This window comes from Lycium ferocissimum, chromosome 6 (assembly GCF_029784015.1).
Source record: "Lycium ferocissimum isolate CSIRO_LF1 chromosome 6, AGI_CSIRO_Lferr_CH_V1, whole genome shotgun sequence".
Taxonomy (NCBI): Eukaryota; Viridiplantae; Streptophyta; class Magnoliopsida; order Solanales; family Solanaceae; genus Lycium; species Lycium ferocissimum.
This window is the reverse complement of record NC_081347.1, coordinates 1,504,456-1,521,576: the sequence shown is the minus strand read 5'-3', so window position 1 is coordinate 1,521,576 and position 17,121 is coordinate 1,504,456. Positions and strand designations below refer to the sequence as shown.

At 34.5% G+C, this 17,121-nt stretch overlaps 1 protein-coding gene across 1 annotated transcript; it reads left to right on the top strand.

Annotated features, from left to right (window-relative positions):
- Window positions 1-401: 401 nt before the first annotated feature.
- LOC132060468 (F-box protein CPR1-like) lies at window positions 402-15,966 on the top strand. The gene is made up of 2 exons (XM_059453504.1): window positions 402-1,356; window positions 15,792-15,966. Exons 1-2 carry the CDS (start codon window positions 452-454, stop codon window positions 15,964-15,966), a joined length of 1,080 nt encoding a protein of 359 aa, XP_059309487.1. The 5' UTR covers window positions 402-451.
- Window positions 15,967-17,121: the final 1,155 nt, after the last annotated feature.

The window sequence follows — 17,121 nt, the reverse complement described above, 5'->3', positions numbered from 1 at the left end:
CAAGCCAAATAAGGACGAGCTTTTCCTTTTCGTTTAAAAGATTATTGAAGGCAGAGAAACAAGAATGATTAAATAATGTTGTGCTCCAAAGATACAGAAGAAGAAAACAAAAAAGGCTAATCAAATTATTGTTTGCAATCAAAAGCTTAATCACATCTCCAAATCAAATTTGGTTGATAATAAGTTGTGTTGATCATTGGGTGTTTACTTACTTATAATAATAATAATAATAATTTAGTCTCGCTGTTTTTGGTTCAATTTCTTCTAGGTATGGCTATGTCTGTTGAGAGTAATTTCAGTACTCAAATTTATTAGTAGTAATAATCAAAAAACAATTCCAGGTTTATCTTTCTTGGTTGAAATGTCTTAATACTTTGACACAATTGTCTGATCGCTCGCTCTTTCTTGTCCTATTTAGGCCACGACAATACACTTGAAAGAGGAAATAATTATGGAGATCCTCAGCAGGTTACCCGTCCAGTCTCTACTTCGATTCAAATGTGTTTCCAAATTTTGGGAGGCATTAATCTCTGATCCTTATTTTAAGATGAAGCACTTCAATTGTACCAAGAATGGCCAAAATTCCCAAAAGCTTCTTATTAGCCAAAGGTCCTTTCAGGATGGACTATATTCCTTTTATTGTTGTCCTTTGTCGTCTCCTCAACTGGTTCAGGATGTGCAAAAACTCGATAGCCCTTTAAGCCCTAGACCAACCGTATTCAAAATCCGTTGCTGTTACGATGGATTTGTTGTTGTCGAGGTTCTGGATGATTTGAATGGTTACCGCCCCACTCTTTTGTTGTGGAACCCCTCCACAAGAGAATCAATACTACTTCCTGTTCAAGAATTTGAGCCGAATGGTGGTTCTTGTTTTGGAATGGGTTATGACTCAACCAGTGGTGAGTATAAGATCCTTCATGTGTACCAGGAGATAGATAGGTTTATCTCCCTACCTACTGAAATTCTCGCGTTGAAAGGTGGCTCCTGGAGAAGAATTGATAAACATCCTCGTGGCTTTTCCAATGTGTTGCTTGCTATGAATTTTTTGGCATTTGTACATGCGGCATTTCACTGGGTCGGTTGTTCAAGAGAAAGCTATTTTGTGGTTTCATTTAATATTTCAAATGAAGTGTACGGAGAGATACCCTTCCCGGAGGAAATGTTAAGCTTGAGGGGCCGCACCAAGTTTGGCGTTTCAGTGTTGGAAGGAATGCTTTGTATTCATGCTAATACTTATTATTTGGAGAGGAAGACTTTTAAGTTATGGGCATTGAAAGAGTATGCTGTCAAGGAATCTTGGATTCCATTGTTTGCTATAGAAGATCCTTCGTTTCTTAATGTCGTACCGAAATATAGGTTTGCGAATGGTGAAGTGCTATTCCTTTGCATGATTGTTAAAAGCCCTGGGTGGGGCTTTTGGACACCCAGCGGACCATTTGTATCATGGCCTCAATCTGTCTGTCAGGTTGGATACGCTTTTACAGAAAGCTTGATCTCTCCGAAATCACTTACTTATTAGTTTCTTATGTATGATCGATGTACTTTTTCTTTTTCATTTTTAAGTTATCATGTTAAAACCTCTTATTCTTATTAGTTTATCTATTGCTCACCAGTTTTTAAGTTTCAAGATGTATTTACCAAAGATGTTTTTTTTTTTTTTTGTTGAGAAACATATACTGCTTACCTGGCAGACCTGGAGAGTGTTTTTGAATATTTTTGGAGTACAATGCCATATGGCAATCTGGAGCATTTATCTATTCCCTTACCAGTAGTATTCCTATTATGGTAGCATTAACTTATGCTCCAATTGGGTCTATCGGGAACAACCTTTCTACCCGCAAAGGTAGAGGTAAGGTCTGCGTACATCTTACCCGCCCCATTTCCTTCTTCAATTCTTTTATCATAGCTTGTACTATTGCATTTCTTTCATACCATTTTTCCTGAAAAACGATTTTCTTGAAGCGAGGGTCTATTGGAAACAACCTCCCTACACCACAAATGTAGGGGTAACGTCTGTGTATACCCACCCTCTCGAGACTCCGCTTGTGGGAATATACTGGGTGTGTTGTTGTTCTAATGCCAAATGACGTGAAGAGTCCACTATTTAGCTGCAAGGGACAAAAAATTGATAGCAGACCACTCGTGGAAATATACTGGGTAAGTAAACTATATCTCTAGCTAGTCTCATTGTTCTTTTCCAAGATATATGTACGTCACAAGAGTGGGTAATAGGTGAAGTCCTTAGCCTCTTCATTATGTATGAATGCCATGGAAATGCTGGAACATATTTTTCTAGGAATGATCAATTTTGGCCAAAAAGATAGTTAACCGGGGCTAACATAAGGTTACCGCGCTCGATGATACCGCGGTTAACATTCGTTCTCGTGATTTTCTATTGAAGAGTCAAATTAATTTTTGATTGAAATCACTACAAACATTAGATGGTTGTACAGTTGTAATTAATTGCAGGGGAAAGAGTTGTGAAGCCATCAAATAATACAAAGCTGATGGATGTTGTTGATCAGGTTATGACTCAACTACTGGTGACTGTAAGATCCTTAAAGTTCGCACTGACATAGATGGTCGTGAAGTACCTAATGAAATTCTCCCGTTAAAAAGTGGCTCCTGGAGAAATACTGATAAACATCCTCATGGAAAATCCAATGTGTTGTTTGGTATGGATTCTTTGGCATTTGTACGTGAGGCATTTCAGTGGATTGGAATTTTTGGAAATTGTTCTACGGTTTCATTTAGCATCTCAAAAGAAGCGTAACCGTTGCCAGAACAAATATTATGCTTGAGGGGCAACATCTCTATTGGTGTTCCAATATTGGAATGCTTTTGTGTTCATACTACAAACTTTTAAGCTGTGGGTATTGAAAGACTATGATGCCAAGGAATCTTGGAATGCATTGTTTATTCTAGAAGATCCCTAGATTTATAATGTCCGACCTAAACATAGGTGAAGTGCTATTCTGGTGCATTCATTTTCACTGTCGTGGGAATGCATTTAGGACATCTTTTTGTATTATGGCCTTGAGGTGGCATTCAGAATGGAATCGCTTTTGCGGAAAGCTTGATCTCTCCAAAATCACTTATTTATTAGTTTCTTATCTATGATCTAGACACTTCTTGTTTTTTTCTTTTTTCTTCAGTTTTCATGTAGCCTCATACTCTTATTAGTTTTTACTTATCTATTGCACTCCAGTTCGTAAGTTTCAAACTTTATTTGCTAAAGCTGTCAGCTTGCTTATCTCATGTCCATAGAGAAACAATATGAGCCATTTCATTGCTAAGGAAAAAGTGGTTAACCTGGCCTCGTCTATTTTACCTACTAAGCTTGTTGTAATTGCTATGATGCACTGTTTATTCTTCATGAATGTGGGAAATTGAAAAGAGTGCATTGTTTCTCATAACGTCAGGGGTCAAATTTGTTCCCTAGCATAGTACTATTGAAATTTGCACAAAAGAAAATTCAGATGTATTGTGTGGATCAAGTAACTGTATCTCGTTCTCTTAATTATGTATGGGTACCAGAAAAATGCTGAAAAATATTACTTACTCTGTCTCAAATTATTTGTCGCGTTTCCCTCTTATATACACACAGCCTTTAAAATGACTTAGTAATGATCAGTTGTGGCTAAATAGACAACATAAAGTTATCGTGCTCGATAATACCGCGGTTAACTTTTTAGCCACGCCCGAATTAAGCTATGATTATTGTGGCTAACCAACCGTGGTTATATAATTTAATATTCAAGATTTTTACATCATATAACCGCTCTCAAAATAGTAGCCGACACATATATTTTTTGTATATTACTATAGAATATACATATTTTATACATAATCAGTATATATTTGATTAGTGACTGTAATATTTTTGACTGCGGGTCAAATATGTCAAAAGCCCTATATATTTTGGCCACAGGTTTTGTCTAGCCATCCTTTTTTTGTAGTCAAGTGTAGTCCCCTTACCTTTTTTTTTTTTTTTTTTCTTTTCTTTTCTTAAGGATTTTGATCCAAATCGTCACAATTTATGCAACACAGTTACTATTTAAAAATCGTATTCATCTTTCTTTTGCTATGATTTCCAAAATTTTATTTAACTAAATATAGTAATTAGGTGTTGAGTTTTGACTTTTTCCACGTATTTGAATAAACAAATTTTATATTATCAAAAGTTAAGAAACTAAAATCAACGCAAATATTAGAAGGTTGTATAATTGTATTGTCCTAATGGGAAAAGTAAATTACCATGGCAAAATGAAAAAAAAAAAAAAATTGCAAAAGTAATTAATAATTCACTATAAGTTAATAATTCACTATAAGTAGGATCCAAACTGAAATATAAGAACCCTAGTATTTAAATAGAAGCTCCAAAGACGAAATAAAAAATAAAAAAAGAATCTTTTCAAGCAAAGCCAAAGATAACACAAAAAGCAAATCGCCAACCGAAGAACGAAAATCAGTACTTCCTAATCAAATTTGCAAAGGTATCTGTTTATTTTCTTCCTTTCCTTTTGATTTTTACTATGGTTCTGTTGGGACTAGCTTTTGCACGCCTTAGCTATTCCACCGAATATATACTAAACTCCTAACACTTTGTTACATATTGTTATGCTATATTGTGTTGTATTATATCGTACTATATTGTTTTGATGGATATAGCGTTATATAACGATGGGTTTAACATAGGATACGATAACATTTAAGTAACAATCAAAACATTTGTGAATGAGGCACTCTGCGTGCTACTGTCTTCATGAATAGGCCTAACCACAAATTTTTAATTGAAGGGAAGAAAGTTAAGAAGCGGTCAAATAATAAAAGAAAGCTGATGGATGTTGTTGACCAGGAAATTCACTTCCAAGAAGAAATACTTATGGAGATCCTCAGTAGGTTACCCATGCGGTCTCTTCTTCAATTTAAATGTGTTTCGAAATATTGGAAGGCACTAACCTCTGATCCTTACTTTACGATGAAGCATCTCAATCATGCCAAGAGTGATCAAGATTCAAAAGAACTTATTATTCACCAATGTTGCCCTAAGGATGGTACATCTTCCATGTATTGTTGTTCTTTATCGTCGGTTCAACTGGTTGAGAATATACAAAAACTTGATTGCCCTTCAGCCTCTAAACCACGGCGTTGTGCAGTCTATTGTTCTTGCAATGGCTTGGTTATTATCTGTGTTACTGAAAATAGTAATGATAAACGCTCCATACTTATGTTGTGGAACCCTTCCACAAAAGAATCAGTAGTACTTCCTGATCCACAATTTCCACTGCATGGTTATAATTTGGGACTGGATTATGAATCCACTAGTGGTGGCTATAAGATCCTAAAAATTCGCTATCTCGTAGATGGTAGAAAAGAATCTGGTGAAATTTTCTCGTTGAAAGGTGGTTCCCAGAGAAATATTGATAAACATCCTACTGGAAGTTGCAGTCAAATGTGTGGTATGGATTCTGCTTTGGCATTTGTAAATGATGCATTTCATTGGATTGGTTATTTTGAGGTTTCAAGAACTTATTCTCTGGTCTCATTTAATATTTCATATGAAGTGTACAGACAGACACCATTGCCAGAGCAAATACGCTCGAGCAAATGCAACATTTGTAGTGTTTGCGAATTGGACGGAATGCTTTGTGTTTATTCTACTTTTCCTCATCAGGGGAAGCGCACTTTAAAGTTATGGGTATTGAAAGACGATGGTTGTCGTAGAATCTTGGAATTCATTGTTAACTATAGAAGATCCACGAATTTGTAAAGCCATACTGAAATATCGAATGCTCTGTGTTTATTCTGCTTTTCCTCATCAGGGGAAGCGCACTTTAAAGTTATGGGTATTGAAAGACGATGGTTGTCGAAGAATCTTGGAATTCATTGTTAACTATAGAAGATCCACGAATTTGTAAAGCCATACTGAAATATCGGTTTGCGGATGGTGAAGTGCTATTCTGGTGCCCATATTGGCAGTATGGTGGGGGGCATTCGCTTAGGACATCCAGAGGACGACTTGGATTCTGATGATGTAGGGGTAACGTCTGTGTATACCCAACCTCTCGAGACTCCGCTTGTGGGAATATACTGGGTGTGTTGTTGTTCTAATGCCAAATGGCGTGAAGAGTCCACTATTTAGCTGGAAGGGACAAAAAATTGATAGCAGACCACTCGTGGAAATATACTGGGTAAGTAAACTATATCTCTAGCTAGTCTCATTGTTCTGTTTCAAGATGTATGTACGTCACAAGAGTGGGTAATAGGTGAAGTCCTTAGCCTCTTCATTATGTATGAATACCATGGAAATGCTGGAACATATTTTTCTAGGAATGATCAATTTTGGCCAAAAAGATAGTTAACCGGGGCTAACATAAGGTTACCGCGCTCGATAATACCGCGGTTAACATTCGTTCTCATGATTTTCTATTGAAGAGTCAAATTAATTTTTGACTGAAATCACTGCAAACATTATATGGTTGTACAGTTGTAATTAATTGCAGGGGAAAGAGTTGTGAAGCCATCAAATAATACAAAGCTGTTGGATGTTGTTGATCAGGTTATCACTCAACTACTGGTGACTGTAAGATCCTTAGAGTTCGCACTGACATAGATGGTCGCGAAGTACCTAGTGAAATTCTCCCGTTAAAAAGTGGCTCCTGGAGAAATACTGATAAATATCCTCATGGCAAATCCAATGTGTTGTTTGGTATGGATTCTTTGGCATTTGTACGTGAGGCATTTCAGTGGATCGGAATTTTTGGAAATTGTTCTATGGTTTCATTTAGCATCTCAAATGCAGCGTAACTGTTGCCAGAACAAATATTATGCTTGAGGGGCAACATCTCTATTGGTGTTCCAATATTGGAATGTTTTTGTGTTCATTCTACTTCTACTTGTCAGGGAAAGGTTTTTTTTAAGCTGTGGATATTGAAAGACTGATGCCAAAAAGGAAGATCCCACCTTTCATCATCAGAATCATTTGTATCTGAATTACCGGAAACACTCAAATAGTTCTTCAGCGCAGCAGATTTTAGCACAATGGGGATTGGGCATGGAAACACTCAGATATGGAACGAAATCTGCCCCCAAGCATTTGCATAGTCTACCCCATGCCTGCAACAGAATCATGTGTAACCCATAATGTCTCGGATGTAAATTAGCCAAAAAAGGTAAAGAAAAGAAAAGAAAGTTGCAGAAAATTGAAAGTGTATCAACATACTTGTTACAAGAGGCTGCAGAAAATTGAAAGTGTATCAACATACTTGTAACAAGAGGCACCTCATTGGATCTTCTACCTCCATGTCGGTTTCTTGCAGTGAAATGAGGGCAGTAGTGACCTAAAATTACACGGCGTTTCAATGCAGTGTCCAAACTTAAGTAATATTGATAGTTTCATGCTGTATAACATGTTTTTCTCCAGCTTCTTTATAAGAACTGTACATGCTTGAGTTTGCAAGATGTTGCTGAAGGGATAACGGAAGTCGAACTTTTATCATTTCTAATCATATATAAATTCATTTTCGCTGAACTGATTGGATTAAGTTCTGGTTTACCTCTATGTAGTTCTAACTTAAAAGTCTAAAGTTCCACGTTGTTGGCTTAATTGACAGCTCCAGGAAACAGTCCACATTTATATAATAATGCCCGCTTGAAGGAGAAATAAAAAGATAGAAACTGTATTCATCTTTTCAACATAATCAAGGATTGCTAGATTTCCAACAGCCATTGTAATCATGGTAAGGCATTCCAAGGATTGTCAAGTAGCATTTGACTTGTATCTTTAGTCGCAGTTAGCAAGATAACTTTCAGATAAGGCATTATAGAATCATATATGTATGCAGAGTCCTCCTGCAGGCAAATGAAGTATAGAACACCAGAGATTGAAAAAACACAAGATCGTTTTGAACCCCTGGAAGTAAAGTACCTTTGATGAAATAGCTAAAGAGGCTAAAGTCCAGAGCTGCTTCTTTCATCATTGTCATTTCTCTCTAGAATACAGCAAGTTACTTGTTAAATATGAAGTCATGCATCTATTTAAGACATCACATAAGAGGTGAACGGGCCCATATTCACCTTTTATATTTTTTTTTCTTTTCAGAATTTGGGGAATTTAATCCCAACATTAGCCAGTATAATCAACTTATCATGAGAACAAGCAACAAAAATAAATTCTTGAATAATCTTCTAGTTCTTCAATATATGTCAAATACTCAATCATCTTTGAATCGGGATGGCCGAACTGCTCATGCCGACTAATAAAATTATTTATGCTAGTAAACTTCAAGTTTACCATGCCATGTGCTATTTGTTTTAGTAAACTTCTGGTTTACTATGACATAAATTATTTTTTGTACCAATAAACTTCTGGTTTACCGTAATACGTGATTTCATCATTGTCATTTCTCTCTAGAATACAGCAAGTTACTTGTTAAATATGAAGTCAAATCACATCAGAGATATCACTGTTAAAAACTTATGTCATTACTCTTCCATACACACATCAAGCACAAGCATTATGTTATTACTTTTATACACATGGACGAATAAATACGCTGTAGATTGGTAAAGGTGATATACCTGTCGAAACCCGACTAACTTTCAAGACATCTGCACTGCGATTGTGACTGAACAACAATATTGCTGAAGCTGCACGTGTCTATACCAAAGAGAAAACATTAGTAGGCAACGATATGTACTTGCAATGAATGTAAATTAAACTGTCTGTAAAATGAGGCCAAGCCTTAGAAGGTGGTAGCTAAATAATTGCTCAATTAGAGAACAATAAGTTAGTACATTGGTCATCTGTCATTAACAAGATGATATAACAGTGAAACATGAAGTGCCTAGAGGTAATATAAACAGGAAACATGTTAGGGGATCCAAGGATGTCATCAAATATCAATGCAGAATACTCATTGAAGGTAAGCTTTAGTGTCATATGTCATTAACAATATGATATAGCAGGTAAGGCTTTCTGCATTAAAAGTACCTGCAACCTGGGATTGTCAAAATCATCTAATACTTCTATCAAAGCTGGAAGGATCTGCTGATGATATTGCTCTTGAAAATGTGGGCTCATATCCTTTCTCATTTATCATCATCAGTACCAAGTCACAGTTCATATCAATGTATTATATGAAATGACGATGTATGCCATGCATGAATGTCAACCCAACAATAATAACCATAAGAGTATGGCAACCACAACCAATCATCCATAACAGAAGATTCATCGAACAATTAATCCGTGAGCACAATTACAATGCATAACCACTGCTCAATTCATAAGCCTAGATGGAACTCCTAAACCCCAAGTCTGTCAGATTTCAAATGAGCCTCTCTCATAAACCACAGTTTCATACATCAAAGTTCATCATATGGATAATCATACCAGGAAGAAAAAAAGGGTAAAGGAAATAGTGTAGAAATCTTCATCCCTGGGAAAACCCCTAAACTCAGGGACAAGGATAACATTAATCTAACCTGGATTTGGAAATTAAAAGTGCCCAACAAGATCAAATTCTTCTTTTGGCTAATGAATCACAACAAGCTACCAATCAGTTCTTATCTCCACCATATTGGTCTTAATGTTAACCCCCAGTGCAAGCTCTGCCACTATCCTAATGAGAACAATGAATCACCTTTTCTTTGAATATAGTATCACAACTATCTGAGTCAATGTAGTTCAGCGCTATACTCTGACCACTATCAACACCTCAAATAGATGTACAAATTTCTATAACAGGTGGCCCTCTATGAGAAAAGAAAGGTATAATCACCTAAAATGGGACACTTTTATCCCTTTTTGCTTATGGGAAATATGGACCAATAGGAACACCAATCTCTTCAATAACAAGACTGATCACCCTAAGTTTAAAGGCTCTTATGGTAAGGCTATAGAGTACACTAAACTCACAAACCATTCGAATACTGAGAATAGAAAAGTTAGTATATCCTTAAAATGGGAGACACCCCCCCCCCCGACCCGATTATGGCACCTTTAAGCTCGACACTGATGATTCTTGTTTAGGAAATCCAAGAGTAGGTGGGATAGGAGGGATAATTAGAAATAACAAGGGAGACTAGGTAGTGGGTTTCTATGAAGGTTTGCCTAACATTATAAACACTTTTGTTGAACTAACAACTATTATGCAGGGACTATAATTGGCATGGGCTTAATCTCAAGCTCCTGGAAATCAACTATGATTCCACCGAGGTAATCAATATGTTAAAAAAATGGCAATACTCCTACAATGTTGTTATTTTTGAATGCAGGTTAATCATGCACAAATTGGGCCTTCCGATACTAAAGCACATATACCATGAACATAACAAGGTAGCATATCTGTTGGCAAAGGAAGGCACTAGGAAGAGACTTTTTGATGGGGTTCAAGTGCGCGTAGTTCCTTCTTTTTATATATATATATATATATATATATATAAAGGAGCTCCTCTCGTATCTGCGCAAAACACATTGCTAACGAAAAAAGCAGGAACTACGCACACTTGAACCTTTTGTTAGCAATGTGTTTTGTGCAGATACGAGAGGAGCTACTTATGAAAGAAATACCATCAAATTGATTAAGTATATATATTGATCACTAAATATTATTGTTTTCTTTTGTTCATCACTAAATATGGGTGAATCAAGTAGTTCACATCAAATCACTCTATTGATTATATATATATATATATATATATATATATATATATATATATATATATATATATATATATATATATCATTAATTTTCTTTGTTTATCACTAATATTTTATTCCCTTTGTTGATCACTAAATATGAGTGAATCATATCATAGTTGTTGCAACAATTGCTGTATCTGTTGCAACAAGTAAATAGTTGTTGAACAAGACATATCACTTGTTGGATAAAACACAACAAGTTACCTAATTTCATCAACAAGTCATTCCATTTGTTGGAAAAACTCAAACAACCGACCTAGTTGTTGTAACAAGTCGTGTCACTTGTTGGACAAACCCTAACAAGTAACTTATTTTCTCGCAATGATTTGTTAATTGCTTGATCCAAATCTGCCACTTGTTGGATAAGGTCCAACAGATAAATGGTTGACGCAACAAGTCCTCCTAGTTGTTGTGATATGTGCAACAACTAACTAGTTATTGCAACAAGTGTCATGTTATTTGTTGGAAAAACCTTAACATGTTATGGAGCTATTGCAAAAGATTAATTACTTGTTGGAAATTTTTCAGCAATTAATTAACAACAGAACATACATTTGTGATTTGAACAAGATCAACATATTACTTAGGTGAGTTGTTGCAATTGATCACTTAGTTGTTGGTGCTTGTCTCTATTTCATCCAACTGCTACTGTAAATTGTTGAAATATCAGCAGATATAGCCAGATGATTAATTAAAATAAAACAATATTGTTTTAAAAAAAAACAATATTGTTTTACTTACCTTTTCCGGGTCCTATTACCCCCTAAACTTATTTAAAACGGAATAATTAACCCATGCCCACTCTATGGGAGAGTGACATACACTCTCGCTTACACGTATTTATTTGTTTTCTTTTTTTTTTTAAATTTTTTGGTACGTGTCAATTTTTTTTAAAATAAAAATAAAAACTGAATTTTCATTTAAAAAAATGAGTTTTAAAAGTTTTTTTTAATTTGAAAATTTGATTTTTTTCATTTAAAAAAAAAAAAAAAAAACTAAAAAACATGGATTAAAAAGCAATTTTTCTTTTTTAAAAAAAGGATTTTTAAAACCCTTTAAAAAAAATTGAAAATTTGTTTTTTTTTTTTTTTGAAAAAGAAAAAAAAACTGAAAATGATTTTTTTTTTAAAATATGGAAAAATGGATTTGTTAAAATATGGAAAACCAAAAAAAAAAAAATCTTGATTTTCATGATTTCAAAACTTATTTTTCAAATAAAAGAAAAGTGTTTTCTTGCCAAAATGTGAAAAAAACTGAATTTTTATAAAATTTTGAAAAAATTAATTATTTTCTTAACATGTGGAAAACCTTTTTTAAAACTAAAAAAACTAGATTTATTTTCAAATTTTTTTTTTTTTTTTTAAGAAAAAAAAAATTAAGTTTTTTTTGGGGTTCTCAAAGAGAGGAGGCTCTCTTTGTCACACGTATTAACATTTAGGTGGTGGAGTTTTAAATAAGTTTAAAAAAAAAAAAAAAACTTTAAACCTTTTTTTTTAAAAAAAACCAAAATTGCCCGGACACACACACAATGAAATTTTTGGAAAATTACGTAAATCGAGTGAGTTGTTTTTCCGAGCAACTTTTTCTAAATGAAAGAAGAAACGCAATAGCAGCAAAAGAAGGGGGGGGGGGGGGGGGTGGGTGGGTGAAGTAAGAAACAAAAAAAAAAAAATCAAAAACTTTTCAAAATTTTTTTCTTTTAAAAAAAAACTTTTTAATTTTTTTTTTTAAACAATTTTTTTGGGGGGGTTTCGGGGAGAGGGGGTGGGGGTGGTAAGAAACTAAAAAAAAAAAAAAAAAACTTTTAAAACTTTTTTTAAAAAAAAAAAAACCAAAGTTAATTTTCTTTTTGGAAGGCGGGGTAATTGAGATGTTTGGGTCTTTTTTTTGGGGGGGGGGGGGTTAGGTGGTGCAAAAAACTTTTCAAAACTTTTTTAAAAAAAAAATTGGTGGTGGTTAAATTGCGGCGGGGTGTGGGGTGGGGGTGAGTGGATTTGGGACCCCCCTCCCAACCAATTCAAGGTCAAGTGTTAAAAACAAAATTATTGGGCAAGTTGGAAAACGGTCAAAAGTCCTTAATCACTAATCCAAATTTTATTAGCTCTACTCAATAAAAAAAAAAAAAAAAAACTTGAGTTACCTTTACTTAAATTTAAAAGTTTTTTGTCACCTATAATCAAATGACAAGAGTAATATTCAATTACGAGGAACATATATTCTACTCCAATTTGGTGATGATGCGACATTGCCTTGCATGATCAGGTAATCGCCACGAATCTTTTTTTATACATATACTTCAATTTTGATATTATGCAAATCTTTATCTTTCGATTTTTAATCTGTATGAATCAATATTAATCGCCAAAAGGAAAAGTACTAAAGAAATTAGCTTAATTTTATAATCAACCATGAACTTTAAAAATATCTCACAATAAATAAGGAGCAGCTAATATTAGTTGTGATTTATTGAAAAAGAGTTAAGTTGAATTCAAGAGAGCCAATCATTTGATTAACGAACAAGTGAAGAATTATTAGTACTTAACTTCAAGATCCTAAGACAATTTTAACTGACATGAACTTATCTCTTGAAATTTTATTTGTTGGATGAATACAAATCGAGGCTCAAGAAATTAGCTGTAAGGAATTTAGCGTCAGATTAATGATGAAGTTTGTAGCTGAATTTAATATTTTACTGTCGTATTTATTGTACGCACTTTGGTACTAAAACTAATTTTAAGAAAATATAACTAATTACCACCTACATAGTCAAATCAATTAGATAGCATTCAGGCTGAGTTACTGACTCGTGAGACAAATACATCCCAGCAACTAATTCTAAGACAATTTTAGTACTACAAATTTAATGAATTTGTTAACCTTGTTTTGAATCTTCCATAAAAAAAATAAGGGCATTGTTAATACTTTAAATTAGACTATATGATGATTTTTCCCTAGGAAAAAAAAAAACTGAATTGAAGTTACCCTTACGTTCACATATCACAACCAAAACAGGGGAAAATTGTTGCAAAAATAAAAAACACTATGCCGAAAACTAACCAATTTTTCGTCTTCACATCACATACCCTAATTTCTTGCATAAATTGAAACAAAAGTATTAGTAGGGAGAATTTGGACAATTGATGAGGCAGAGAAAGAAGAATGAAGTTAAGTTTGTATGTTGTGCCCCAAAGAAGAAGAAGAAAACAAAAAGGGCTAATCTTTTAAATCCAGTTTATCAGGTTTTTTTCTTGCTTTAAAACGAGTTTTAATTTTTTTAAAAAAATTAGATTTAAAAAAAAATTCAGTTTCTTAGATTTTTATTTATTTATTTTTTTTTCAAAAAAATTACCACATGGAGATAGAAAACTAAGGTGGAAATGAGCATTTATCGAAGTAGGGGGTAAAAATGACACTTTTTAGAGTGCAAGGGCAAATTTAGCTAGAAAGTTGGATGAAAAGAACAAATATATCAAAAAAGTATACAAGGATAAATATAACTTATTTATGAGAGTACGAGAGCAAATCTAACCCTTTTCGAATATGATTTGTATATAATATTTTACCTGGAAAAGGATTGTGGTGTTAGTTTCTATAAAAAAGACTCAATATAATATAATAATAATAATAATAATAATAATAATAATAATAATAATAATAATAATAATATAGATACAAAGGAGAATCCGAGCGGAAGTCGGCCTAAGCAATTGCACATCCAACTGCAAATTAGAGATAGAGAAATCCTTTTCGTCTGCAAAAGATTGATTGATGAGGGAGAGAAAGAAGAATGAGGTTAAATCTGGACACACTCGTTATTGTGCTCCAAAGATACACAAGAAGAAGAAAACAAAAAAGGCTAATCAAATTATTGTTTGCAATCAAAAGCTTAATCACATCTCCAAATCAAATTTGGTTGATCGGAGGGTAAGTTGTGTTGATCAGGTGGTGCGTGTTACTTGCTTATAATGAATAATTTAGTCTCATTGTTTTTGGTTCAATATCTTCTAGGTATGGCTATGTCTGTTGAGAGTAATTTCAGTATTCAAATTTATTAGTAGTAATAATAATCAAAAAACAATTCCAGGTTTATCTTTCTTGGTTGAAATGTCTTAATACTTTAACACAATTGTCTGATCGCTCGCTCTTTCTTGTCCTATTTAGGCCACGACAATTGAAAGAGGAAATAATTATGGAGATCCTCAGCAGGTTACCGGCGCAGTCTCTACTTCGATTCAAATTTGTTTCCAAATTTTGGGAGGCATTAATTTCCGATCCTTACTTTAAGATGAAGCACCTCAATTGTGCCAAGAATGACCAAGATTCCCAAAAGCTTCCTATTAGCCAAAGGTGCCTTAAGGATGGAACATATTCCCTATATTGTTGTCCTTTGTCGTCTCCTCAACTGGTTCAGGATGTGCAAAAACTCGATAGCCCTTTAAGCCCTAAACCAATCGTATTCAAAATCCGTTCTTTGTTACGATGGATTTGATGTTGTCGAGGTTCTGGATGATTTGAATGGTTACTGCACCACTCTTTTGTTGTGGAACCCCTCCACAAGAGAATAAATACTACTTCCCATTCAAGAATTTGAGCCGAATGGTGGTTCTCGTTTTGGAATGAGTTATGACTCAACCAGTGGTGAGTATAAGATCCTTCATGTGCACCAGGATTTGGATGGATCCACAACTAATGAAATTCTCGCGTTGAAAGGTGGCTCCTGGAGAAGAATTGATAAACATCCTCGTGGTTTTTCCAATGTGTTGTTTGCTATGAATTTTTTGGCATCTGTACATACGGCATTTCATTGGGTCGGTCGTTCAAGAGAAAGCTATTTTGTGGTGGTTTCATTTAGTATTTCAAACGAAGTGTACGGAGAGATACCCTTTTCGAAAGAAACATTAAGCTTGAGGGGCCACACCAGTTTTGGCGTTTCAGTGTTGGAAGGAATGCTTTGTATTCATTCTGATACTTATTATCAGGGGAAGCATACTTTTAATTTATGGGCATTGAAAGAGTATCTTTGTCAAGGAATCTTGGATTCTATAGAAGATCCTTCGATTTTTAGTGTCGTACCGAAATATAGGTTTGCAAATGGTGAAGTGCTATTCCTTTGCATGATTGTTGAAAGGCCTTGGTGGGCCTTTAGGACACCCAACGGACCATTTGTATCATGGCCTCAATCTCGCCCTCAAAGTTGGATCGTTTACGTAAAGCTTGATCTCTCCGAAATCACTTACTTATTAGTTTCTTATGTATGATCGATGCACTTTTTCTTTTTCATTTTTAAGTTATCATGTTAAACCTCTTATTCTTATTAGTTTATCTATTGCTCACCAGTTTTAAGTTTCAAGATGTATTTACCAAAGATGTTTTTTTTGTGAGAAACATACTGCTTACCTGGAAGATCTGGAGAGTGTTTTTGAATATTGTTGGAGTACAATGCCATATGATGGCAATCTGGAGCATTTATCTATTCCCTTACCAGTGGTATTACTATTATAGTTTCATTAACTTATGCTCCGATTGGGTTTATGGGGAACAACCTCTCTACCCTGCAAAGGTAGAGGTAAGGTCTGCGTACATCTTACCCTCTCCAGACCCCACTTGTGGGATTACACTGGGTATGTTGTTCTTTGTTGTAACTTTTGCTCCGATTCTATTACTATGTTTTGTTTATTCTATTACTACATTTTGTTTTAGTTTGGTTATCTTTAATTATTTGTACTGTCAGTACTTTTCCTCCTTCAGTTCTTTTACCATAGATTTTACTATTGCATTTCTTTAAAACAATTTTTCCTGAAAAACGATTTTCTTGAGGCAATGGTCTATTGGAAACAACCTCCCTACCCCACAAAGGTAGGGGTAACGTCTGTGTATACCCACCCTCCCCAGACTCCACTTGTGGAAATATACTGGGTGTGTTGTTGTTCTAATGCCATATGACGTGAAGAGTCCACTTTTTTGCTGGAAGGGACAAAATATTGATAGCAGACCACTCGTGAGAATATACTGGGTAAGTAAACTATATCCTCTAGCTAGTCTTATTGTTCTTTTTCAAAATACATGTACGTCATAAGAGTGGGTAATAGGTGAAGTCCTTGGCCTCTTCATTATGTATAAATACCATGAAAATGCTGGAAAATATTTTTCTAGTAAATGATCAATTGTGGCCAAAAAGACAGTTAACCGAGGCTAACATAAGGTTAGCGTGGTCGATAATACCGCGGTTAACATTTGTTATCGTGATTTACTATTAAAGAGTCAAATAAATTTTTGACTGAAATCACGGCAAACATTAGATGGTTGTACAATTGTAATTAATTGCACGGGAAAGAGTTGTGAAGCCTTGAAATAATACAAACATGATGGATGTTGTTGATCAGGCAATTCACTTCCAAGAGAAAATACTTATG

Coding starts and splice junctions, on each gene's coding strand:
- LOC132060468 (XM_059453504.1), top strand. CDS start 452: ATGGAGATCCTCAGCAGGTTACCCGTCCAGTCTCTACTTCGATTCAAA. Junction 1,357..15,791: donor AATGTCGTACCGAAATATAG/GTTTGCGAATGG, acceptor ACCGAAATATAG/GTTTGCAAATGGTGAAGTGC.